The following is a 27,356-nucleotide window of genomic DNA, read 5'->3' on the forward strand; positions in this document are numbered from 1 at the left end:
TATGAATGCCATCTAGTCCAACCTTTATGGAAAGCGATATGGAGATTCCTCCAAAAGCTGGAAGTTGAGCTCCCATATGATCCAGCTATACCACTCCTGGGGATATACCCTAGGATCACAAAAATACAATACAAAAATCCCTTCCTCACACCTATATTCATTGCAGCGCTGTTTACAATAGCCAGACTCTGGAAACAGCCTAGATGCCCCACAATAGATGAATGGCTAAAGAAACAGTGGTATATACATACAATGGAATATTATGCAGCCATAGAAGAGATGAAGTCATGAATTTTTCCTATACATGGATGTATATGGAATATATCATGCTGAGTGAAATAAGTCAGAAAGATAAACACAAAATGGTCTCACTCATCTATGGGTTTTGAGAAAAATAAAGGACATTTGTGTAATGATTCTCAGAGACAAAAGAGAGGAAGAATGGAAGGTCCAGCTCACGACAGGAAGCTCACAAGAAAGTAATGGGTGCAGTCACAGAAATAATTACACTGAGAACCATCATAACAAAATGTGACTGAATGTGGGAAGTAGAAAGCCTGTCTAGAGTACAGGCCGGTGTTGGGTAGGGAGGAGGGTCACTTGGGACATTGGTGATTGGAATGTTGCACTGGTGAGAGGTCTTTATATATATATATATATATATATATATATATATATATATATATATATATATATATATATATATAAAATGCTAAACAATAAAAAGACCTCTACCCACTGTAGTATCTCCATACTTTCTTTAAATGTTTAAGTATCATAAGCAGTTGAGCATTGTGAAAATAATATCAATAAATATATATAAATGTTTTGACAAATTAGTGACTATCAAAGCATACTCTTCCCTATATTATAAACAAGAAGTTAGATGACTTTCCCAATGTTTTACAGAAACAGTATTGCATCTGTTATTTAACTTTTCAATTGAAGAATTGAAATGATTCTTAACATATATATATATGCTATTTCGTCTGTATAGTTCATTTACTACTTCAGAAGAGATACATTGAGCATTTGACATTATACTAGCCACTCTTTACTTCATGTCTTGATCATCCCATTAACCTTTCCTAAAATATTAAAAATTTCAAGAACAAAACCCATGGCTGAGGTTTACACTGTAAAATGAAAATTAATTCTTAAATTAAAACCCCACCTAATTTGGCTAAGTAAGCCAAATCAAAATGGGTTTTATTCCAAATTGTTATATATAAATCAAAATGTATATATTATTATAATTAAAGCAAAATCAACAATGAACACTGAAAATACAATAATATCTAATGCATATATTTGTATCCGTATTGAAGTTACATGCCAATTAAATTCTTTTGAGGTCTCCCAATGGAAACAGCATTATATTTGATTAGGCACAACTAGAATGAGTTTTCAAATACCACACACAAGAGGGAAGTCGTAAGTCCTGAATGTGAATGGTTAGATAATTATAAAAAAGAAATTCAGAAAGTGTTCCTCTGTTGACCTAATACAGTTATAGGAAATTCAATGCCAGTAAAAAAAAAATGGAATGCTTAATTGATATAGACATGTCTCTAGCCAATCCTTTACTTAAAATAAGCAACCAACAAAACCTAAGACTATATATAATGAGAATTAGAAATAAATACCTATTTTGATAGGCTAAAATCCTTTTATTAAAACACAACAGTGGTTTGAGTAATTCAATATAACATGGCCCTTTATGATTTGAGAGTAATCACTGTAGAACATTTTCTCAGGGTAAATGTGTAATTGGTTATGGATCAATAAGTAATTTCTTGGAAGAGTAAAAACCTTTATTTTCTTCTTATTTCTTGAAATTGCTAGGCTCTTAAAAATCAGAAGGTAGCAAATATATATAAATGTATATATATATATATATGTGTGTGTGTGTGTGTATATATAACTGAGATTACTCTAAACAGCAAGATTCCTTAGTGAACTTGTTAACTTTATCTCAACTGATCATTTATTTATTTATAAAGCCATAAAAATAAGAAGCTTTTCAATTTCATTGTTAACTACTGGCAGAAAGGCAACTAAAATTTGTTTCCCAGGCTTCCCAGTTTGTTTGACAACTGCATTTGAAATTGACAATGTAAGATGGTCCAAAAGTGACTGTCCTAATTGTATTATATGTTTTTGACTGCTTACAAGATTAGGAATGAGTTCTGTTATTGTGGAACTAATTAAAAATTCTAGAAAACTAATGGACAGTGAATGGATTCATTGAATAAATAAAACTTGAAGAAGATACACCTTGTAAATAATATCTGGGTTCATGCATTTGGGTGTTTGCTAATAAGCACCTAAAGGGAAGTTAAAAACAGACTAGAACATTGACCTAGTCAAATGTTCTTTGAGGTATGAAAGTAGGTTCTAAGAAAACTTACTGAGATAGTAAAAAACAAAACAAATATCAATGACCATATGAGGCAAGACAGATGATCTTATCAATAAGGGGGGAGAAGGGGAAAAAAGAAAGGAAAGATTCCTATACTTTACACTGACATTGAAAAGACAGTGAACCCATCATTTAAAAATCATAGCAAAGAAATCAAAGTAAATCATTATAATCCTATAATTTATTCACTTTAAAAATGAATAAATTTATAAAAATTTTTAGTCTTCCAATTAAAAAAGTAGAAGAATGAGCCTGGAGAGATAGCACAGTGGCGTTTGCCTTGCAAGCAGCCGACCCAGGACCTAAGGTGGTTGGTTCGAATCCCAGTGTCCCATATGGTCCCCTGTGCCTGCCAGGAGCTATTTCTGAGCAGACAGCTAGGAGTAACCCCTGAGCACCGCCAGGTGTGACCCCCCAAAAAAAAGTAGAAGAAAACACTCATCTGTCAGGACATGATACAGAACCTATCTGAATGACATTTTATTTTATATTTTAAAATCTTTTTAAAGCTTCTACTCTCTCTAATAGAGCATGCAACTTTGGATAATTCTTCCATTAGGTATCAAAGTAAGTAAGGTCTTTTGAAAACACAAGTAATTACAGCCTTCTACTTCCATCCAAATGTAATAGTATCTTCTGGGCAAGAAGTTATAGTATTAAGCAAGTAAGCCTTCCCCATCACTAAAACATATCAACATGTATCTTCATAAAAAAGAATCGTGAGAACTTCACACTTAAAAAGAAAATTTCTATATTTTAAAGATGATTAGTACTAGAAATAAGCAGAAAATCTATGTAGCACATGGCTGTTTATATTTCTGATTGCATATGACAAAAAATTATAAGATCCTTATAAAACACTGTAAGAAAAAAAAGCAAAATGAGTCTTATTTTGACATTACTTACTATATGCAGCTCAAGGTAATCCCCCAGGCCTGAAGAACTGTCCACTCGCACCAAAACAGCTTCTTTCTGAACAGTGCTAAACCCAATGGCCAATCTGTCTGCTCGCGTACTTGGACGGTCATTAGGAGGCCACTTATATGTAATTTGTCCACCACCTTTGCTAAAGATATACGTTGTCCCAGCTGAAAAACAAAAACAAACAACCAAAAAAAAAAATACCATGAGTCTCAAAATAGCAAGCCCGGCTTTCCGTAGCTCTTAAATATTAATATGTATATTACATATATTATAAAGGACACCCCAAACCAGATTTAATTGGACACATTCAAGAATAATTTTTTGTAAAGAAAACGTTAAAGTAACATACTTTTTTAAATACCCATGAAATCTACTCACAAATATTTCAGATAAGATGCAAGAGAACTGCCTTTACCATTGATATGGACAAGTATGGAATGAAATGAGATCTCATTTTTTGGCCTGTTACTTTTTATGACCTCAGTAAGGAAGACACACTGAGAAGAATCATATATCAACTGGTTTGTGGCACAAATTGCATGTGAATTTGTTTATACAATAAAGAAATAGAGTAAGGTTTTATCTATATATGAAAGATATATTTACACATATGTATCTTTATATGTCTTCATAATTAAATATATTTACATATGTATATGAAGATATTTATATATGTATATGAAGATGTATATATCTTTTATATCAAAAACCCTTATGGAGTAAGGATATATTTATATATGAAAGATAACAGATTGATGGTGTCAATCTCTTAGAATTCTGTCAAAAATACATATAACGGAGGGGGATATGGGATACATGCTGGGAACAGGGGTGGAGGGAGGACAACACTGGTGGTGGTAATACCCCTGATTCAATGTCACTATGTACCTAAAAAATTACTGTGAAAGATTTGTAATCCACTTTGTCAAAATAAAAATTAAAAAAGTACATATAATTTATCCATCCACAGAAATCAGGTAGTTTTTCTACTTATTTTATGATACTACCTAGTATCCTAAAAATATTTTTCTCAAAAGAAATACTATTCTTACAGAATTAAAAATACTAAGAATAAAATAATGTCTAAGTCTAACCTCTTAATGACCACTTTCATATTTTACTTTATAGTCATAATGAGTCAATTTTTAATATTATTTTCAAGTTTTGTTTCAAGTGTGTTTCCTAAGAATTTCAGAAACTCACATTCTGACTACTCACTCCACTAGCATCCATCTCATTGAATGGAATAAAGTGAATTCTTTGAGGCAGAATATTTATTAGAAGCATACAAATACATAAAAGAATATATCCCCAAAATAAAAAGGAAAACACAGTTTTTGTTATTCTTGGAATAAATCTTATATTACAATTTAGAAATGAGAGTAAGGCCCTCTAGAAATAAAGTGTGCAAGTAAACTGACTGTTGACTCATTAAGTAAAAGTATTAGACGGAAAACAATAAGGGTGGATTTTTTTAAAGTCGGGCCTCAAAATATTTTGTGTTATAAGAAAAGCAGCCTCAACAAAGAGGCTAAGTGACTTGTACAGTGGTGGGCTTTTAGGATACCTCCATATTATATTGCTATTAGTCTCAAGCACACCAATAAAATAAAATTGATTTATGTATTTTAATTTAGTTTCACAACAGATAAAAGTTTGTCTCCTATCTGCATTTTGGAGTGAATGCAGAATATAAATATTCTATCTGAGAAACTTCACTAGATACTTCAAAAATTCCAAAGGCCTATAAAATATACTTATTTTGCAGGTGACTTCAAAGATCTTAATATATAGTTCTGACCCAAGAAATAATTGAAGGTAATGCTGAAATATTAGGAATGTAGCAAGGAGGCAACATGCATCATTTCAGGCATGGGATCTGGACTCAGTACCCAGAAACACAACACACACACACACACACACACACACACACACACACACTCACACACACACACACACACACACGATAATATAGAATCAAAGTGGTAATATAGAAATAGGGAATGATGCTCTGACCCAGAAGGCTGCAGTGTTTGCCTGTTACTGCACAGCCTGGAGTTCTAGCCTAACTCTTCATGGTTCATGTAACACTCTGGGACATAGAGTTAAACTATCCAGGGCAAGTATTCCAGAATGTCATTGCATAGCCCCCACAAATGCTCAGAAAGAACCTCCAACAGGAGTGGAAAAGAAGAAAATTTTCCAGTGCCTTGATAGAGACAATATACACTTCTCTAGTCATCATTACTGCTTAATATATAAAATAGTTCATCTTTCTCATGCGTAACTATGTAAATCATATGCCAAAGACAACAGTAGGCAAGCAAATAAAATTCAGAAAATACCAAATTGTTCATGAGAAACACAGAGATGTTTCAGAAACTCTCATGTTACATAAACAGAAACATATTAAACAGTAGGTTAATATTCAAGAACTACTTAATATTTTCTGGCTGATTATTGTTGTTGTTATTGTTATTATTATTGCAGATGATTAAACATCAAATGATTGCACAATGTCAACATTCTTAAAACAAAATAGGATCAGAAGACATAGCTGGAGATTTGTTTAAAAGAAGGTTTTAATAATGATCTCTAAGAGCTGTGAGTTAATGATTTTTTTTTATTTTCTGTTTTTTTTTTTTTTTTTTTTTTTTTTGGTTTTTGGGCCACACCCGGCGGTGCTCAGGGGTCACTCCTGGCTGTCTGCTCAGAAATAGCTCCTGGCAGGCACGGAGACCATATGGGACGCCGGGATTCGAACCAACCACCTTTGGTCCGGGATTGGCTGCTTGCAAGGCAAACGCCGCTGTGCTATCTCTCCGGGCCCGATTTTTTTTTTTTCAATCAAATTTGTTGACTACTGCCTTTGTATTTCATATGAGATCAATTCAAACAGAGATGCTACATAAATATCAAAGGATTCAGATGTTTACTGATATCAGCAAAGTAGTTGGGCTAACTAATAGTATCCTATATTAAATAGTGATTTTAATTTTAAAAACAACTTTCAAAGCAGCCAGAACAATAGTGCAGCAAGTATGGTGTTTGCCTGGCTGACCTAGGTTTGATCATTAGCTCCCATATTGTCCTTCAAAATCACTGGAAGCAATTCCTAAGTACAGAGCCAAGAGTAAGTCCTGAGCTATGTTCTTGGCGGTGGCCAAAAAACAAAAACACATAAAAAAAAAAAAAACTTTTCAGAACTTTGTTAATTTCTTCTCTACCTCTGTATGGAAAATAGGACAGGACTGTTGTATTTTAGAAAATTTACTCATAAGCGTTGACTTGTTATCAGCAGTCACAAATTTGGTTTAGTGAAAGAGTTGATAGAAAATCTTGCATCCAAATTTGCAGTTTCATACTTTTTTGTATTTAGAATATTTGTTATCATAAACAGACAGTCAAGAAAAAAGTTAATTGGATTTGTCAGTCTGAATTTATCAAGGACAACTGTTATCATATTCTAATGTCTCATCTACATAAAGTGACATTTGCTCCTTATGATCATATCTATCCTTTCCCCTCACAATGTCCTTTCAAAAGAGAAAAATCACACAGAAATGTAAAGTGACAGAACACTTAATATATGTAGATTATCATTTAGTACAGGGTAACCTCCCAAACTTATTAAACTATGAAAGTTTTTTAGTTGCTCAGTAACAAAACTTGAGAATAATGATTTTTACAGATTTTTATTTTCAGTCATAAAGGTCACACCATAAATATTACTAATGATTTTATTTCAACCTCATATTTCAACCCTTTTTCATAAGTATTCACTTGGTGGCTAAATGAAGGACTATAATATTCTTACCTGAAGTTCTTATTTTTACTCAAACAAAGCTAAAACATCTGTAAAATGACCAAACAGTAAAACTATTTTCATTGTTTTCTCAGTATGTTTGGAAAACAAACTCACTTTCTTTGATTTCAAAATATTATATTCATATTATAATTATCAGTTAGTGTATTATATTCATCAGCATAATGTCATAATGACACAAAAAGCAAGGAAATTGGATGTCTAGTGCTTATAGCACTGTTCTGCCTTAATAAACATTACAACATTGTTTTTTAAACAACACTACAATAGGAAGGGCACTTGCCTTGCATACAACCAATCTAGGTTCATATCCTGGCCTTCATTTACTCCTGCCCCTAGTCTCCCAATACTGTTTTACTGAGTATAGAACCAGAAGTAACCCTTGAGAGTAGCCGGATGTGGCCTCAAACAAACAAAAATTACATATACTGTTTTTCTCAAACAATAAAAATATCTATTCTTCTAAAAGTGCTCCTTCCATTGAGATAGAAAGCAACATTACATTTTATTTTAATAACATTAAAATATGAGTCTATATATTTGATAAAATTGTAGTTCATATAAATAAGATTTCTAAATTGAATTTATTTTACATCCATTTTTCTGAGCTAAGCACATTATGTGCTTATTATAGAAGCAAGCTTCAAAAAACAAAGAATGTAAATCTTGAACCCAGAGCTAAGTTAAAATTCCAAGTGCATCATTTTCTAGACCTGTGAACCTGGACCAATTGCTAGTTGAAATTTTTGTTCTAAGTCTTGTGCTTAATGTATAAAAAAAAATAAGCACAGTAACACTACTATATAGCTCTATCAGGATTAAATAAACTACTACAAATAGTTTATTTTAAACTACAAAGATTTTATTTAAAACTACCATACCTATTAACACCTTAATCCAATTTCTTGTATATAACATATATATAATACATTTCAAAAAGATATATATGTCCGTGTGTATAGAAAAACAGCAAGGTAATGATATTTTGTTTTGAATACCAATATACTATTTTTTTTTTTTTTTTTTAGTTTTTGGGTCATTCCCAGCAGTGCTCAGGTGTTACTCCTGGCTCTAGGCTCAGAAATCACCTCCAGCAGGCACAGGGGACCATATGGGATGCCAAGATTCGAACCACCATCCTTCTGCATGAAAGGCAAATGCCTTACCTCCACACTATCTCTCCGGCCCCTAATTTTAATGAATCCTTAAGATTCATTAAATTTTAAGATTTTGTTCAACCACCTTCTTCTTTTTTTTCCTGTTATTTGGACCACACATCTTGGTGCTTATGAGTTACTGGCTATGTACGCAAGAATTATTTCTAGGATGCTGGGAAGTGAACCATAGTCAGACAAATGCAAGATAAATGCCCTACCCACTACTGTATTGCTCTGGCCCTGTAAATGTCTTTAAAAAAATCACACTCCTATATTAAAGTTTTTATTGATATTTTCAGCATTTCATTTGGATTAATATTATTTACATATATTTATATTTTTATTTATATTCAAAATATAAAGGAATATAAAGGTTTACAAAAGAAAAAATATTAAAGTTTATTATATGGGAGCTTTCTTTCTTTCTTTTTTTTTTTTTTTGATTTTTGGGCCACACCCAGTGATGCTCAGGGGTTACTTTTGGCCATGCGTTCAGAAATCGCTCCTGTCTTGGGGGACCATATGGGACACTGGAGGATCAAACTGCTGTCTGCCCTAGGTTAGCGCTTGCAAGGCAAATGCCATACCGCTTGTGCTACTGCTCAGACCCCTCCTAGATGGGAGCTTTCTTAAAAATAGCATTAATTAAATCACTCCAAATCACCTAGCATTGAAAAGAAATATAACATAATACAAAAAATCAGCTTGATTACTTAATAAAGGAAAAACTTTATAAAAAATTTTACTCTTCTTTCCATAAACTTACTTTTATTGAAAATTTTTATTTGATTATGTAAGATATAATGTGCAGCACCTGCATATCTTAATCACATTCCTATGCATCTTATCAGTATGGAGAGAGATGCAGAGGTAGTGTAGCTTTTATTAGCTATGGCAAGCACGGTCACATTGGTGCCATGACTACTAATTAATGTACCGTAAATTAATCTTGACACCATCCCACCACTGAATTTTGGATGACTCAAATGTAAAGTGGTTTTCAGTCATCTCTACATTTAAGGTGAAAGGCAAGTCTCTATTACTTCAAAATACATGAACAAATTAGTAAATGTAGCCATGTCATCAAACACTGTAATAAAGCACTGTGGCTCCTATTTTAATATTTAAGTTTCCTATTAAATTTAAAATAAAGTATATATTTTAGATTCTAATTAATACCTATTTATATCAAGGGCTCTCTCACCTCTTGCCATTATCTCTCTCTCTCTCTTTCATTCTCTGCCAAACATCTTCTGTATCCACAGTGTATACTAGAAATTCATTTGTTATTGTAAATGTTAATATGCCCCCTAATGGGTAGATTTTTTTTTCTAAAAAAGAAAACCAGTCAGCAGGTACACGTCTGGTCCATTATTGGCTGTTATGAATGCTACTACATGAACAATAGTACAATTAATTTGGGAATAGATTAGCTTCTAACTCATAATATAAGTGGATGACTAAAAGGTTCTTTTCTGAAAGGTTATAATTCTTCAAATGTCATCATGTAGCCAACATGAAACATTCAGGTCATTAGAATTCTATTAAATGTAACAAGGATATAACAATTTATACAGAGAAACTTTGCCAGGCAGTAAGAAATTAAAAAATTAAAAGTAAAATAATTTTAAGTATTGGGGACTGTTTATATTACTCTGACAACCTTGTCAAGAGACTATTGTAAAAACTCAATTTTTGAACAAGTTCTACGTATTTGGAGTCAGTCTTCTGAGTAAAATTCATAAAAAGCAAAAGCAATAAGGTCTACTTTTTTTAAAAAAAAGTTTTGATTATGGCAATATTCTAAAATAAATAATGTAATCATGTATAAACACTAAGAAACAGTTATAGACTTCATTCTCCTAAGTTATTATAAATTCTGCGCAATGTCATAAGGAACTATTTCTTGAAAGTGTAAGAATGGTTTTCTAATATCTAAGCTTCAATGTGAGCAATATAATTTCTGGAAAAGTCAAAACAAAAAGGGGGCAGAGCAGTGGCACAGAGTGGTAAGGCATCTGCCTTGCCAGTGCTAGCCTAGGTTTGATCCCCCAGCATCCTATATGGTACCAGGAGCAATTTCTGAGCCCATAACCATGAGTAACTCCTGAGCGTCACCTGGTGTGGCCCAAAATAACAAAAAAATTCTGGAAAAGTGAACATTGCCTTCCATAAATATAGATTAAATAAATTTTGGATTGCTCACCTATATGTAATATATAACGTATTCCAAAAATAAATGAGTAATTAGCACTATTAAAATAATAAACTATCAATACCATAAAAGTACTCAAGAACTTAAGAGAATAGTAGGAAAAGGAAAATAAAAGCCAAATATAATTTTCATATTTACAGTGGAAAATAGTAGATTGACAGTTGTATTACAGCTATCCTAAAGCACTGTATATGAGCAGTATTTGTACTGGTACATCTTAAAAATGAACACAATGTGTGAATTCTCAAGGCAAAAAGGCATGCCACGGCAAGAAGCATGCATGGCACTGACATGGCTTAGAATTTGACCATATAACAGGAATCTGACCAAAGTGACTGGGAAGAAAAGATCAATGTTTCTCAATGGAGGTCATATGACTTCCATATTTGAAGATGGTATCAAGTCTAAAGTTAAAAAAATGCAGTAGAAAGGGGATTCAGCAACTAAAACCCAACTACAATCATGCTTGTAATCATGGTGCTTAAATACAGATTTAAAAAGGGGAGCTCAGCATAAGATTGTGGAGAAATCAGTAAGGTCTGAGCAGTTGGAAAGGAGGGCATGCTTGGAAACAGGTTAGGAAATACTAGTCAATGTTCTTCAAAGTTTCTGCTCCTGCTTCCTGTCACTGATCCTGCCTATGAGCCACAGACCAGCAATTATAACCAACTGGACAGAGCTGTGCTTTGTCACCTATACTTAAAGATGACCCAGTCTGTAAATTTGTAGTCGAGGACCATTAGTGTAAGTCATTTTCAAGTACTGAAAGTCTGACCAAATTAGCTCAATACAGAGTGATGATGAAAGGTTCTTCCAAAATGAGAAATTACACATTCCATCAGGTCTGTAGAATTTTTAAGAATCGAGATAATATATTGAATCGTTTTCTGTTATTGTTTTAGGGCCTCACTTAGTGGCGCTCAGGGCTTACTCTGGCTCTGTGCTCAGGGACCATATGGGATGCAAGAAATCAAAACATGATCAATCACATGCAAAGTAAATGCCCTGCTCATTGTACTCAATTGAGAACTCCTGTACTCAATTTATTGAAATTTTTAAATCAGTTTTTCAACTACTCACCGAGTTGAAGAAATATTGAGAAATATCAGACAAGTAAAACTTGAAAACATCCTGTTTCCTTATATTGAATTTTCCTAAAATTGTCTCAACTGCACACCATTACATCAAACTGTAATAATTGATGAAGTCGCTTCAAGTTCTAATACTTGGATCTTGCACACAAATCTAAAATGTTAAGTTTCCAAACTCTCTGAAAATCTGGATTACTTAGATTATGAAAATTATTGACATCAATGATCATTAATATGATAATAAAATCAATTTATGCTCAACATTTCTAGAACTTTCAGTGGGATCAGGGAGTCAGAATTACTCCCAGTATATCTTGAAGATTTGGACACAAGAATCTTTTCTAAAATAGTCTATATGATCATCAACTTTGCCTAGGTGCCTTTTTAAATTTTAAATGTTTGTACTTTCTCATTAAAAAATTTTCATCACAATAAAACTATCAAGGAAATGGAGGAGCAAAATATTATCATGATTCCTACAAGGTTAGAAACATTTGACTCAATGGCAGTGAACCATTAACTACACACTTCAAGTTTAAGGCTAAGAAGGTTTGTTATTTCCTCCCTGGTCCCAAAATGTGCTCTTATATTACTTTTTTCTCTAGAAAATTGTGTGTATTTTTGTTTGGGTATTTTTATTTGGGTCACACCTGGAAGTATTCAGAGGTCAATACTGGCTTAGCACTCAGGAATTACTACTGGAAGAGCTCAGAGGAGCACATGAGATGCCAAGGATCAAATCCAGATTGGCTGTGCAAGCATCCTTCCTTGCTCTGGCCCCAATAAAGAGATGGCATTTTCAATAGTGTATGTTTTTCTAAAATAAACATGTCTATAATTTTTGACATTGGAAAGAAATATAGACAAATTTTCCACAAATATATTTTATTTTGATATTTGACATTTTCATATTTTGACATTTATGGAAAAATATGCAAATAAAATTACACATTATTTTGAAAATAAGTTCACTCCCCTTAAATAATTGAAGTTACTCTTTAGATTATAAGTGAGCCCATTGCTGACCAACCTTACCGACACACAGCAATGTACCCAGACACTCAGAACTGCAGTCTGTGACATAGACTCTGGCAAAGCTAATGCATCACAATCAGGTATGAAAGAGCTCAAATTTGTGAGAAATTGGTGTACTACATATAATCAATCCCTGATGTGACCCAAATCATTTGGAAGAGTCTTCACCATTTCCTCTGGTGCAAGGAAATTAGCAATGTTTCTCAACTCACTTCTATTTATCTTGGCATGTAACTGACAATGCTGCAACTGAAACTAGGAAACTAAACTCTGAAATGCACAAAGGCGGAAGAGCCAAGTGAGAATTCCAGTAAGCACAATTCATACCTCATTTCTGCATGTGACAAGAAACAGGGCAGGAACACCCCTCATCCACAGATTAGACATTGCGCTGCTCAACACCGACTTTTGACAAACTTAAGCTCATATAATACTGAGTAACACAGCTAGAGATTCACTGAAGTTGGCAGGTAGCCTGGCAGGCCTTTGACCTACAGTAGGCAGATACTTAATTCCGAAAGTTTCCCACCAGTATAAACTCCTAAAACCCTTAAACTCTGACATTAATGTGTTCTTCTTTAGTTATTAGAAGAGTGAATCCAATATCTGGATTTTCCAAAGCAGGTAAGGCCCACACTAGCCTTAAAGCTTGGGCCATCGTAATCATAGAATACATGAGTACTGGCACTGATATGTGGTAATCTTTTCTTTTTTTCTTTTTGATTATTTGCTCCACACCTGCAGTGCTCAGGACTTATAACTGGCTCTAAACTCAGAATTCACTCTTGATGTTATTCAGGGGGCTCAGTATGGGATGCCAAGTATCGAACCCCTGTCGGCCATGTACAAGACAAATGATTTATCCACTGCAATATTTCTCTGGCCCCCAGAATGGTTAAATATTACAATGAACAAAAATAATCAACAATAACCAAATTTGTATCTATTTGACTTTTAGATAAAAGCATATATTTAATAAAGAGATATTTTTCAACCTACTGACAATTTGGAAGTATCTATGTCATAGCCATATTTCACATACTCATTTCATATAATTTCTTGTAAAAAATACATAATTTTTCTCTTAACATTCGCTTGAAAATTACTCCTTCCCAAAAAAAAAAAGAAAAAAAAAAGAAAATTACTCCTTCCAAGAACAGTTTAGTTGAACAATCTAAGTTGTTTGGTGAGACATACTTGTTCTCAACTCCAAGTCAAAGCCTATAAAACAATTCAAAAACCCTTAGAATAAGTTGTTGGTAGAAAAATGTTAAAAAAGAAAAGTAAATTCTAAAAAATAACTGGTCATTGATAAAAAAAATAAGTGAATGGTAAAGATCTTCTGCCCATCAAATTAGGTAAGCTACATAGAGATAGAAAGTGACCAATAGTTAAAAATAAAACCAAGCAAAGAAATTCTATAACCAATAATTCATAAGCTGAATCTTTTCTTCTGAAACTAGACTCCCTTAAGCAGCATGTGAACTTTATTAAAAAAAATCGGGCAAGTAATTTAGTAATCAATTCACCTCTGAGGGAGAGGTAGCATGTTGGCAGAGAGAAGCAATCAGATATTCTGGTAAATGAGAAAAAAAACATCTTATTTAAAAGAGCACAAAATAGGCTGTGTAATTTCTAATAGGCTCATAAAACTCCTAACTAGTCAGTTAATTTTTCAGTTGGCTAGTAAGATCCCTTTTTTTTTTTTGAAAGTTAACTAAAATTAGCTTGCATCAGCTTTTCAGACTCAGAAATTTCTTTGTATTACTGCATAAAAATGTATTGATTGGGGCGGACAGATAGCATGGAGGTAAGGTGTTTACCTTGCATGCAGAAGGACAGTGGTTTGAATCCTGGCATCCCACATAGTCCCCAGAGTCTGCCAGGAGTGATTTTTGAGTGTAGAGCCAGGAGTAACCCCTGAGCGCTGCTGAGTGTGACCCAAAATACAAAAAAATGTATTGATTAAAAAACAAAAATCTGGAAATTAATACAAAGTTAAGATGTTCTTGGAGTCACTGAGTCAAAGTTTTCAGATACTCAAGCTCTTGAACTGTCCACTTGTCATTTTGTCATACAGAGGCACTCAACACTATTTTCAGGGGTTTTCCCACAAGGCAATGAAAAGATGAAATCAAGCGATGACATTTTATTTTTGTAAAAATAACACTGAAATTCACAAATCAACGTCTCACTGAACTCATCATTTTCATGACACTTCTCTGTCTACTTTAGGGACACTCAAAGATTCTGTAAAGACACTGCATACATGATTCATTCATACTCTGACATTTATAAAATCGAGCTTGAATAAGTAAGAGATGTCAAAAGTTGGGGGGCTGGAGAGATGGTGCAATTGGTAGGACAATTCCCCATAAGCTGCATGCCCCGGGGGCTACTCTTGACATCTTATAACCCCCCCCCCCAAATCCTTAGATGTGGCCTAACTTAACACCCCCTGCTCCACTACCACAAAGCCAAGCAAGTAGCACCATTAGTAGTTCTGGCAGTCTAAACCCAGTTGTGTACTGAATCACGTAGGAGATAAAGGGAGCTCTGTGGTCTTGCTATTGGAAGCTTTCAGCTTCTCAGACTTTGACTTATCCTGAATATTCTCCATCAGTGCCCCGAGATGCAGATACACAAGATAATGTCATCCCTTCTACTTTGGGCTAGGAAGGCCTGGGGGCTTCTTAGCAGTTACTACTACTTAATGGCACAGGCAGAAGAATTCAATTGTTGCTGCTATGTATGTATGCACTGGACTATTTGCAACATAAAGTTTCGTAGGAGCCTTACATATGAACAATAAAATGAATACTAGTTAACTTAATAGTAAATATTGTTATTATAATTAATAGTCATTAATAGTTCAATATTATTTTAAGGCTAATATCAAATTTTTGCTTGTTTGTTTTTTAATCTTAGTAACTCTCATATATCATTTTCCTGTCTACCTGCTATAAAATCATTTTCTATCTCATTAGGATCCTATTACAATTGTTATTGATTTAAAAGTAAAACTGAATAGAATTATTAGTCTGAGCCCAGAAATCACATACTTCTCTGACTAAACTCTAATTCGAACCTGGAAGCCAAGCATGAACAAAATACTTTTTCCCCCATAGTAACTCTTACTTTAGCTACATTTATTTCTGCCTCTTTTTCTTATTCGGATAGGAATACATCCAATAAATGAATCAGTTTAGCTAGAGAGTTGAGTCCAAGGAGAGGGGCAGAAAAAGGTGATCCTAGGGCTCTTAATTTCTAAATTAAGAATATGAAGTGATATAGATATATTCTAATTCCAAATTTAAGATTTGGGGGCTTAATGGCAAAATGGTCAGATAAGATAAAGTGACTATATCAACATATTTCAAGAACTAAAAGCACTTCAAAACTCAAAATAAACATCGATAAATATTAACTACCACACTAAACAATAGAGATCAGGAATATATATATATATATACACACACACACACACACATACATGGTATAGTTCTAAAGCCTTATTATTTTGTAACCATAAGTTGGTTAGATGCAATCTTGACTTATTTTATATTTCATTCTAAAGTGATTGCTAATATTTCTATTGCTTTCTATCTTAAGCACAGTAAATATTCATCCATCTCTTAATGTGAATCTACTTTACAACCTAACATCAGTTTTATTGAGGGGCAAACTCATTGTTGCTCAGGGTGTTTTCCTGTCTCTGTGCTCAGTGCACCATATATGGTGCTGGGAATTGAAAGCAAAGCCATGATCACTGCAGCTGCAAGCAAAGCACATGCCTTACCATCCCTTGATCCCAGTTTCATTTTTAAAAGCCTTTAAATTCATTTACCTCTTTATCCAAAAATCTTCAATAACTAATCCTTTCTCTTAACAAAGAAGTCAAAAAGTCTTAAACTATCCAACTACCTTCCATACACCTCCCTTTGCTCAATCTGAAGAATTCATTTAGTCCCCTGAATTTCCCACAGATTATTCTCAGAGACATTTTAATAAGGTTCTGATAAGACAAAAGCATGTTGACTTTTGAGGACTGAATTTTCATGACAAAAGAATAAAATGCAAAACAGTCACTATTTATAAGGAAAATCTACTGATATTAAAGGGAGTAACTTGAAAATATACAAACACAAAAAAAGAAAAAGAAAATACACAAACACATTTTTCATGTCATATGGTGCCCAGTCACCATTACTGGGATGGAATTTTCAGATATGCACATGATTCATCTATGGTCAGTCATTTAAGCTATCACTCCAGCCCCCAAGTTGATGCACTGTTAAATATAACTATTTCATAGCTCTTTGTATCTACAATTAAATCTCTAAATAAATACAGAGTACAACTCATACATTAGAATTTTTCAAGGTCAGTGTTAGAAAAGATTAGATCAGTTGTAGTCTCTCCATCTAGTCATAATTCCATGAAATTCATAATGTCCTTTAACAAAGACACACATAGCTGCACAAATGCAAGAAAAATGTGTTATTATTGTAATAAAAGCATACTGGCATTTAATAAGTACCTTGGCGATATTTGCTATTTATCACAATTTTTTCTTCCATCTTTAGCAGAAATGAAGTCACCTCTCTTTCTCCGAGTCTTAGACTACGTTTTTTTGAACAAAAGCAAGAGGGGTGGCAACCTAAATTCAAATAAAATATGTGCATATTTGGCTTGTTTATGCATTCTTCAGCTCTGATTCTCTGAAAAGTTAATGAATATAATGCTACCATGAAAATCAGACAATTCTGAGAAGTGTTACTCCACAGATTTTCATTATAAAAATTACAGAAATTACAAGATGTAAAACATGGGGACTCAAAGACCATTTAAGGGTGATAAGCAATTGTGTTTTTAAGGTTCAAATTTCAAAGATACTAGATTTTTTTACTCCATAAAGCTATCAGCATTATGAACTGCAACAGAGGTTGGATTTTGACAGTGTTATAAAAAAAGTTCTTGACCAAGATCTTTCAACCTTATTATCCAAGTGAAGATTGATTGCTATATGTAAGATACACTTTTGAGCATTAAATGATAAGCATTAGAGGGTTGATTTCGATGCCAATTCAGACCTTAAAGCAGAGTAATGTCAAAACTTTTTTCTTTTGCATGTGGCTCAAAAATTGTATCTTCCCAAACTAAAAGTACAGGGAAGTAACAATGAGTCTCAGATTCCTGTAAACTCAGGTCCACAATTTCTGAAAACAAACAAAACAAGTCTATGCTCATTGCAACTCTATTTACAGTAGCAAGAATATAGAAACAACCCAGATGCCCGACAAAAGATGAGTGGATAAAGAAATTGTGGTACCTATACACAATAGAATACTATGCAGCTGTCAGGAAAAATGAAGACATAAAATTTTTCTATACATGAATGGACATGGATACGATTATGCTGAGTGAAATGAGTCAGAGGGAGAGAGAGAGACACATAATAGTCTCACTCATCTGTGGGATTTAAGAAAAATAAAAGACAGTATGGTAGGCAATAGAGAAGAGCTGGAGGGACAGTCCACAATATGAAGCTTATCACAAAGAGTGGTGAGTGTAGTTAGAGAAATAACCACCAACAGCTATCATGGCTATGGTAGTAAGTGAAAACATAGAATGCCTGTATCGAATACAGGCAGGGGGTGGGGGAGGATAGAGAAGGGGGATGGAGATGGTGGGAATGTTGCACTGGTGAAAGGGGTGCAACTGAAATCCAACTACAAACATGTTTGTTATGGTGCCTAAAGAAAGATATTAAAAATTAAAAAATTAAAAATATAAAATCAACATACACACAAATTAATAAATATAAACACTGGGGAAAAAAAACAAAAACCTCCAGTTTGAAAAAGATATATTTGTGTTCTAAAGTCTTCAAATAGCACAACTGAAAATGGACAAGAAAGACTTAGAGAATGAAGAGAGAAATAATGGTGATATTATAGGATAAAGAAGACTTTCAACTTAAAATAGCCCAGATCCAGTAATTATATCTTGGAGTCAACTTAACCAAAGAGTGAAGGAAATATACAAAGAAAACTATAAAGCCCTCCTCCAAGAAATAAGAGAGGACACACAGAAATGGAAACACATACCCTGCTCATGGATTGGCAGGATTAACATCATTAAAATGGCAATACTCCCCAAAGCATTGTACAGATTTAATGCAATCCCCTTAAAAATACCCATGACATTCTTTAAAGAAGTGGATCAAACACTTATGAAGTTCATCTGGAACAATAAACACGCTCAAATAACTAAAGCACTCCTAGGGAAAAGGAAAATGAGAGGCATTACTTTCCCCAACTTTAAACGGTACTACAAAGCAATAGTTATCAAAACAGCGTGGTATTGGAATAAAGACAAACCCTCAGATCAGTGGAATAGGCTTGAGTTCTCAGACATTCTCCCCCAGACATACAATTACCTAATTTTTGACAAAGGAGTAAAAATTCCTAAATGGAGCAAAGAAAGCCTCTTCAACAAGTGGTGCTGGCAGAACTGGTTAGCCACTTGCAAAAAAGCGAACATAGACCCCCAGTTAACATCAAGTATGAAGGTAAAATCCAAATGGATTAAAGACCTTGATATCAGACCTGATACCATAAGGTATATAGAACAACACATCAGTAAAACAATCCATGACATTGAGACTAAAGGCATCTTCAAGGAGGAAACTGCACTTTCCAAACAAGTGAAAGCAGAGATCAAAAGATGGGAATACATTAAACTGACAAGCTTCTACACCTCAAAAGAAATAGTGCCCAGGATACAAGAGTCACCCACCGAGTGGAAGAAACTATTCACCCAACACCCATCAGATAAGGGGCTAATATCCAAAATATACAGGGCACTGACAGAAATTTACAAGAAAAAAATATCCAATCCCATCAAAAAATGGGGAGAAGAAAAGAACAAACACTTTGATAAAAAAAAAAAAAGAACTACAAATGGCCAAAAGGCACATGAAAAAATGCTCCTTGTCATTAATCATCAGGGAGATGCAAATCAAAACAACAATAAGATACCACCTCACACCACAGAGATTGGCTCACATCACAAAGAATGAGAACAATCAGTGCTGGCAGCGATATGGAGAGAAAGGAACTCTTATCCACTGCTGGTGGGAATGCCGCCTAGTACACCCTCTATGGAAAGCGATATGGAGATTCCTTAAAAATCTGGAAATTGAGCTCCCATTCGACCCAGCTATTCCACTTCTAGGGATATACCCTAAGAACACAAGAATGCAATACAAGAACCCCTTCCTCACACCTATATTTATTGCAGCACTATTCACAATAGCCAGGCTCTGGAAACAACCAAGATGCCCTTCACCAGACGAATGGCTAAAGAAACTGTGGTATATATACACAATGGAATATTATGCAGCCGTCAGGAAAGATGAAGTCATGAAATTTTCCTATATATGGATGTACATGGAATCTATTATGCTGAGTGAAATAAGTCAGAGGGGGAGAGAGAGACGCAGAATAGTCTCACTCATCTATGGGTTTTAAGAAAAATAAAAGTCATTTTTGCAATAATCCTCAGAGACAATGAGAGGAGGGCTGGAACTTACAGCTCACTTCATGAAGCTCACCACATAGAGTGGTGAGTGCAGTTATAGAAATAACTACACAGAGAACTACCATAATCAAGTGAATGAATGAGGGAACTGGAAAACCTGTCTGGAGTACAGGTTGGGGTGGGGTGGGATGGAGGGAGATTAGGGACATTGATGGTGGGAATGTTGCACTATTGAAGGGGGTGTTCTTTACATGACCGGAACCTAATCACAATCATATATGTAATCAAGATGTTTAAATAAAAAATTGGTAATTATATTCATATGAAGTTTGTAATTTGTCTGAAAATATTTAAATTTGGGTTTCTGACTTGTGGGAAAAGAGGGCATTTCTAACTCAGTATTTTCTGCTTACTACTATCAATCACTAATGAGAACTCATCATTAAAATGCAATTCTTTTTTACTCAAATAATCTAAACCACTTTTCCAAGAGTGATATGACTTTTCTGTTTTGGGTGTATTCAAATCAGATCAAATAGCTTCTGAGTAGATGAAACAAAAGTGATGATTTTATTCAGATGTGTAACAATAATGCCATCTCCAAACTACATTTAACCAAGAGAGCAGTATTTTTGGAACAGCAGGCAATATAAAAGTGCTTTGTGAATATTAACATATTCAAGCAAATTAGTTTGCACTCATTATCATAAGCAATTACTTACTGTTTAGATGCAGCTCGTATTAAATTGGCAAGCAATTTGCAAGAATTAAAACATAACAGGGAGCTGACTGAAAATCCAACAATATAAGAGACAAATGATGCTACTAGATTCACAGACCATGAACCAAAACTGGTTACTCATTAAACAGATTTAGCATTAGAACAATTGCAGGTTGGCTCCATACGCTTTTAATGCAAGACGATTCTGTGACTATTGTTTGGCCACTATCACTAAAACTGCATATTAGGTATTAGGAAGCATTTAAAAAAAGATCTGAGGAGGATAATTTAGGAAAGCTTTGCTTTGTGATAATGAATTAGCTGTCAATTTGACTTAATTTCAGTACCTTCATAACTCATTACATTACCATGCACTTTGTTTTTCATTTTCCCTGTTAAATGTTTGTTTCAGGCCAGGGAGATACTCAAAAGGCAGGAATACATGCTTTTTGCAGGGGGGTCTACATAAGTTACTTTGATTGTCCCCCTAACTCCAGCACAAGCCATACCCAGAGACCCCCAAATTTACTTTAATCTTGAATTGTCCCTCATGTACTCTGTATTAGAAGTCAGTAATATTCATCTCTCATTTCATAACAGAACTCCAAGTTGGGATTCCAGCTTAATGCTATGCAGTCACCCTACTAGCCCTGTAATTCCAACCACCACCACCCCTATTGTCACTTATAGGGTTTGTCAGTGACAAAGTTCCAGTCACTGGATACACAGGCCTAAGTTCATGTGTGACTCTTATAGTTCAGGTTTTGGCATGAACCTGCATTCATTTGCCTACAACCCTTTTCCTTTTTGCAGTGTTAACAGAAAAAATAGTGTTATCAGCCTTAGGCCAGAGTGAGATGTAGAGGCGAAAGATTGAGATATTAGTCCTCCTCCTCACCTAGGTGCCTGAAGTGTCAAAGATAAAAATCTTCAATTTGCTCATAGTAATGTATTTGAGGATATGATTTTGACAATAAAATGTGTTTCTATAGCTTTAGAAGCAAAATTTTTATATTTAAAAATATAAAAAATTATCCACATATTTTGACAGTCAAGTGAATTTGGTAGGGAAATTGTAATCCTGTCTAAATTTATAAATTAAAAATATTGGAGTTCATGGGGGAAGGTGGTTTGTCCAGGTCACAAGGTTTATGGGCTTTTGTATTTATAAACAAATCTACTTTATTTAAGCACCATGGTTACAGAAATGTTTGTTCTTGGGTTTCAGTCATCAAAAAGTACACTGCCCTTCACCAGAGCAATTTTCATACCACCAATATCTCCATCCCCTCAAAAAAAACCCTTCACTGTCTCTAGAAGAGGAATTCTGCTTCTCTCCTCTCTCTATATATCATAGTGATTCTAATTATCAGTGAAGGTAATGCTCTAACTGTACTCAATTCTCTTCATACCATGGGCTGGTACTTCTGGCCCTCATTTCTATTGTCTCTGGATATTATTACCATACTGTTTTTCATTTTTGTGGCATTTTCTTATCAAAATATTCCTATAAATATTTTAATTTAACCTCTCTCACCCCCCAAAAATACCTCAAAAATTAAAATGCCTTCTACTGACACTATTCAGAGCTACTATTATAGATAATATTGGATAATGTGGGAGAAGTGTCATTTTTTTATGGACCCACTCCATTCTTAAAACATTCTATCCATTTTTCCATCACCAAAAAAAAAAAAATGACACGCATTTGCTAACCATGGCAAAGCATATTGTTTGTGAAGCTAAAGTCAAGTGCAATGAGCTCATCGAACTGACCTTTTATAGAGCATTTGCATCATTTGCAAGTCCTTTCCCGTCCCATTGAAGATAGAAATAGCCAAGTTTCTCGCCAGTTTTATAAGTCATAAAAATCTCCCCTAAGTGCCTAAAATCCCTGTTTGAAACTCTAGCATCAAGAAAGAGAGAGCACCACCAACCACTATCCCCACCCCCACACACACATAGACTCTGGTTTTCAGGAAACACACATGGTCTCTCTCTAACAAACACAGAGAAATGCTCAAGCTGTCCACTTTCCTTCTTCCTACCTTCAAGGCCACCAAGTCTGTCCCCACTAACTCACTCAGAGCTTGAAGACTCTTTTGTCTTTTACCCACCAGCAGAACTGATTAGCATCTCTCACTGTCATCCCCAAAGTCTTACAATCTTCTGTTGGCATTCCAATTTATTACATTATACTGCAGCCTATGCCAATTGGCCTTGAAAAAAGAATTATAGCAATCCTGTCAAATTTAAGTGTAGGAAAGTGTTTCTTCATCTGATTTTCTTTTTAAGGAATCTTTTCTGTTCACTTTATTATTATTATTATCATTATTATTATTCTAATTTTTGATTTTGAAGGTTATCCCAGTGTTGTTCAGGAGTTGCTCAGTGTTGCTAGGCTCTGTGCTCAGGGTTCACTCCTGGCAGTACTCAGGGACCAAATGTAGTGATGGGGAAATTAGGTTTTGGTCACATGCAAGGCAAGTGCTCTCTCTGGTGTGGCTCTGGACACCGATGACCACTTTGTTTCTTCGAAGAAATAAATCTTTTTCCATAGAAAATAATCTGAGAAGCCTAATGCTAAGACATTAGGAGATATTCTATTGAGAGAAATATTTACATTCCAATTAAAATGCTAAATACTATTTCTTCACAACATTCCCCGGAGGAATATAATTCATCTAGAATGAATTATGAGGCATAATTCGATACATAAATTCAATATATGAATCTGCATGCAAACGCTTCTTGAAAATAGTAACAATATAATCCCCAATATATAATCATTATCACAAAGTAAATTCTACCCATTTCATTTTATAGTGGTTTTACGTTATTTTGCTCAAGTTTCCTTGCATCTATCACAAAGGTAAAGGTACGACTGAATGATTTAACTGATATAATAACTGATATGACAATATTTTATATTAACAAAATAAATATATAAATCCAAACTTCTGGGCCGGGCGGTGGCGCTAAAGGTAAGGTGCCTGCCTTGCCTGCTCTAACCTTGGACGGACCGCGGTTCGATCCCCCGGTGTCCCATATGGTCCCCCAAGCCAGGAGCAACTTCTGAGCACATAGCCAGGAGTAACCCCTGAGCGTTACCGGGTGTGGCCCAAAAACCAAAATAAATAAATAAATAAATAAATAAATAAATAAATAAATAAATCCAAACTTCTTTAACGATTCCCCTCATTTTAATTTGATGTTTTAGAATAAAATGATTCGCGTTGTAAATATAACAAATGAGTCTCAATTCATAAGAAGTTGGAAAATCAAAAATTGATTGATAATTTAGTGATCTAACATCTATAATATGATAATGATATATTATAGCCTTCTGTAAGGGCTCAAGGCTATCCCTTGATCTGTGCTCAGAAGTGATTCCTGGGGGTGTTCTGATTAGAATATGAGGTGCTAAGGAATCAAACTAGTTTCAGTGGGATATAAGGTGAGTGTCATAGTCCCCATATCGATATCTCTGGCACTTTAGTATCTACAAATTAGCTATAATTATCAAAAATCCATCAAAAGGCTACAAAATTTATGTGAAAAAATATTCAAAACTATTATATAGAGGAGTGTGTCTTTCTCTTTAACTGTCCATGTTAGATCCGAAATTAAATAAATCATTTTAATATAAAGTAATATATCCATTATATATATCTATTATACTGTTAGCATATTAATATATCAGGATAATTAATATCATTGCTAAACTTATACAATATAATTAGCATATTAGCATATCAGGGTAATTAATATCTTTGCTGAACCTTTAGTGCAGGAGTTAGCTGCATGCGAGATTCAGTTCCCCAAATACACATGGACATATGGTTCCCAAATACCAACATAGATGACTCCTAAGTACTACTGAATTTATCCCAACTCACCCTCCAAAAGAAAAACTAAATATTTTTAATTCATCTTATATGATCATTATCATATGTGGTATATAAAAATGTTTATAAATTGGGGCTGGAGCAATAGCACAATAGTAGGGTATTTGTCTTGCATGCAGCTGACCCAGAACAAACCTGGGTTCAATCCCTGGTGTCCTATATGGTCCCCCAAGCAAGGAGCGATTTCTGAGCACAAAGCCAGGAGTAATCACGGAGCATCACCAGGTGTGGTCCAAAACAAAAACCAAAACAAATGTTTATAACTGAACTGAATTAAAAAAAATCATTATTTGCATCACTCTATAAAATGAACTTAGTGGTAAGAGAGAATCAAACATTTAGGAATTAATTTAATATATATATATATACAAGGAAAGTGATTTACAATAAAGTACATCTAAAACTGATATAATATTATAATTCAGATGTACATCAATTAAAAAATAATCAAATAAAAATTTACCTTGAAAACTTCCCTCGTATCTTACTGTGTTTTCAACAATGTAAGAATCTCATATGAGGAGATATCCAACTTCTTAAAATTTATTTATTTATTTGCCATCTTAATATTTCTGTCAATACTAGATTTCAAGTAAAGGGTAGATACTAATTAAAAAGTAGGGTTAGGTTTAGGGTTAGGAGTAGGGATCAGGATAAGGTTTAAGTATAAGGTTAGGGTTATATCTTAATGACTGGCCTAATGCTCAAAGTCAATTTGGAAGTGGATGAAGTCTGGCCTCCAAGTGGGAATAGATAGTTATGGTTTCTGTGTCATCTTTTGCCTTTTCCATTCAAAAGAAAAAAAGGCTTAGCTGTGCTGTGTTTACTGAGACTTTGTACCATTCTCCAATGAGTCCCCTACTCTATCCACTTGTCTATCCCTGATGATGTCACACCAAGCTTGAGAAAGCCAAGCTGCTACTCAAACTAAGTGCTCTCCTCAACTTGCAAAACTTGGATTATTTCTATTCCTATTGACACTCCTACTCTGAAGCCTTGAAAGAAATAGGATTTTTGTGGAAATTTTGAGAATTTATGCAGACTGTTCTCTAAGCATAATTGGGCCCTGCATATAAAGTCATATGCAGCAACTCAAAATATTTAATGAGCTTCCCTGTACTCTGCTTAATAAATTTATGTAATAAGAAAAGTCTCCAAGATACACTGAGATTAATTTATTCTTGAGTTAAATTGATAGAAGACCCAACCCAAAATCCAGCAAACATTTTTATAATTTTGAAAGCAACAAAATTGCTGTCTGATTTCTATAATGTTGTAAATGACAAACAATAGAGTGATGGCAAAAACAGGAAATGTGTTGCAGAGGTCTTCAGATACATATAGGATAGGTAGGCTTTAAAACATCTTTAGAGCTTTCAATATTACCTAAGACAAATAAAGGTTCCTGAGAAATTAAACTGGTAGAAGTCTCTTTCTTGCCTTGCACATCATAGACCCAATCACATATAGTATCTAACACCACCAGGAGCAATTCCTGAGGACAAATCAACAAATAAGGGGTTGGAGTGGTAGCACAGTGGTAGGGCACTTGCCTTGCACACAGCTGACCCAGGAGAGACACAGATTCAATCCTCCTGCATCCCATATAGTCCCCTGAGCTAGGAGCAATTTCTGAATGCTGAGCCAGGAGTAAACCCTGAGTGCTGCTGGGTGTGGCACCCCCCCAAAAGCAACAAATAAACCTCAAGACAAGTTTTGACTGAGCTCCATAATAAATGTAAAATATTTACAAAAGAAATGTAAATAAGAAATTTAAAAATAAAATTAAATATTGCAACCAACGCAATCATCATAGCAATTGTGTTACTCTTGAAAACAGATGCTACCAACATAAAAAAAATACAAAAAGCATAATATAGTGTATAAAAATGCTGGATCTTGTAAAATGTTTAAAACTCAGAATGAAGTAAATACAGTTAGAAAAGCCATTAAGTGACAGAGAAGTCATCAGGCTTAAGAATGTGGAAGGATGAATTTATTTCTCAGTACTTGGTCACACTCTAATTTCAAGCTACTCAATAAACCTCATTTTCTTCTTAAAATATGGAGATTGATTACCCTTATCCCTGAATTTATGAATGAAACCCAATACTAACAGTTTTGTAAACTATAATACCTAAAGTCCTATGTTTAAAAGTATGCATCCACTCATTCTGGTATAATCTTTGAACTTGACACAGATCATATAGAAATGTCCAGCTAATAGGAACATGATATATGAAGATACATTCTCTAGTAAGGTGCTACATAGAACAAGAAACTTCCAGGGTTATAGAGATAGCACATCAGTAGGGTATTTGCCTTGTACATGGAAGACCCATGTTCAATCCCTGGCATCCCATCCCCCAAGTATGTCATGAGTGAATGCTGAGCAAAGGGCCAGGAGTAACCTCTGAGCATATCTGGATGTGGCCAAAAAAATTACTCATAAAATTTCCAATAATTTCTTTGAGAAAACATTTTTATTTTTGGTTGAATTTAAATGAAAATT

At 34.2% G+C, this 27,356-nt stretch overlaps 1 protein-coding gene across 26 annotated transcripts in view; it reads right to left on the minus strand.

The window, feature by feature from the left end:
- The window catches only part of NRXN1 (neurexin 1), a 1,163,035-nt gene that overhangs the window by 326,557 nt on the left and 809,122 nt on the right, over positions 1-27,356 (minus strand). For all 26 annotated transcript variants that reach the window (XM_049784303.1, XM_049784319.1, XM_049784318.1 and 23 more), the window contains one exon: positions 3,329-3,510. In XM_049784303.1, the coding sequence (XP_049640260.1) occupies positions 3,329-3,510 (182 nt within the window). The remainder of the gene's footprint in view (positions 1-3,328; positions 3,511-27,356) is intronic.

The sequence above is a fragment of the Suncus etruscus genome, chromosome 12, assembly GCF_024139225.1.
Source record: "Suncus etruscus isolate mSunEtr1 chromosome 12, mSunEtr1.pri.cur, whole genome shotgun sequence".
Lineage (NCBI taxonomy): Eukaryota > Metazoa > Chordata > Mammalia > Eulipotyphla > Soricidae > Suncus > Suncus etruscus.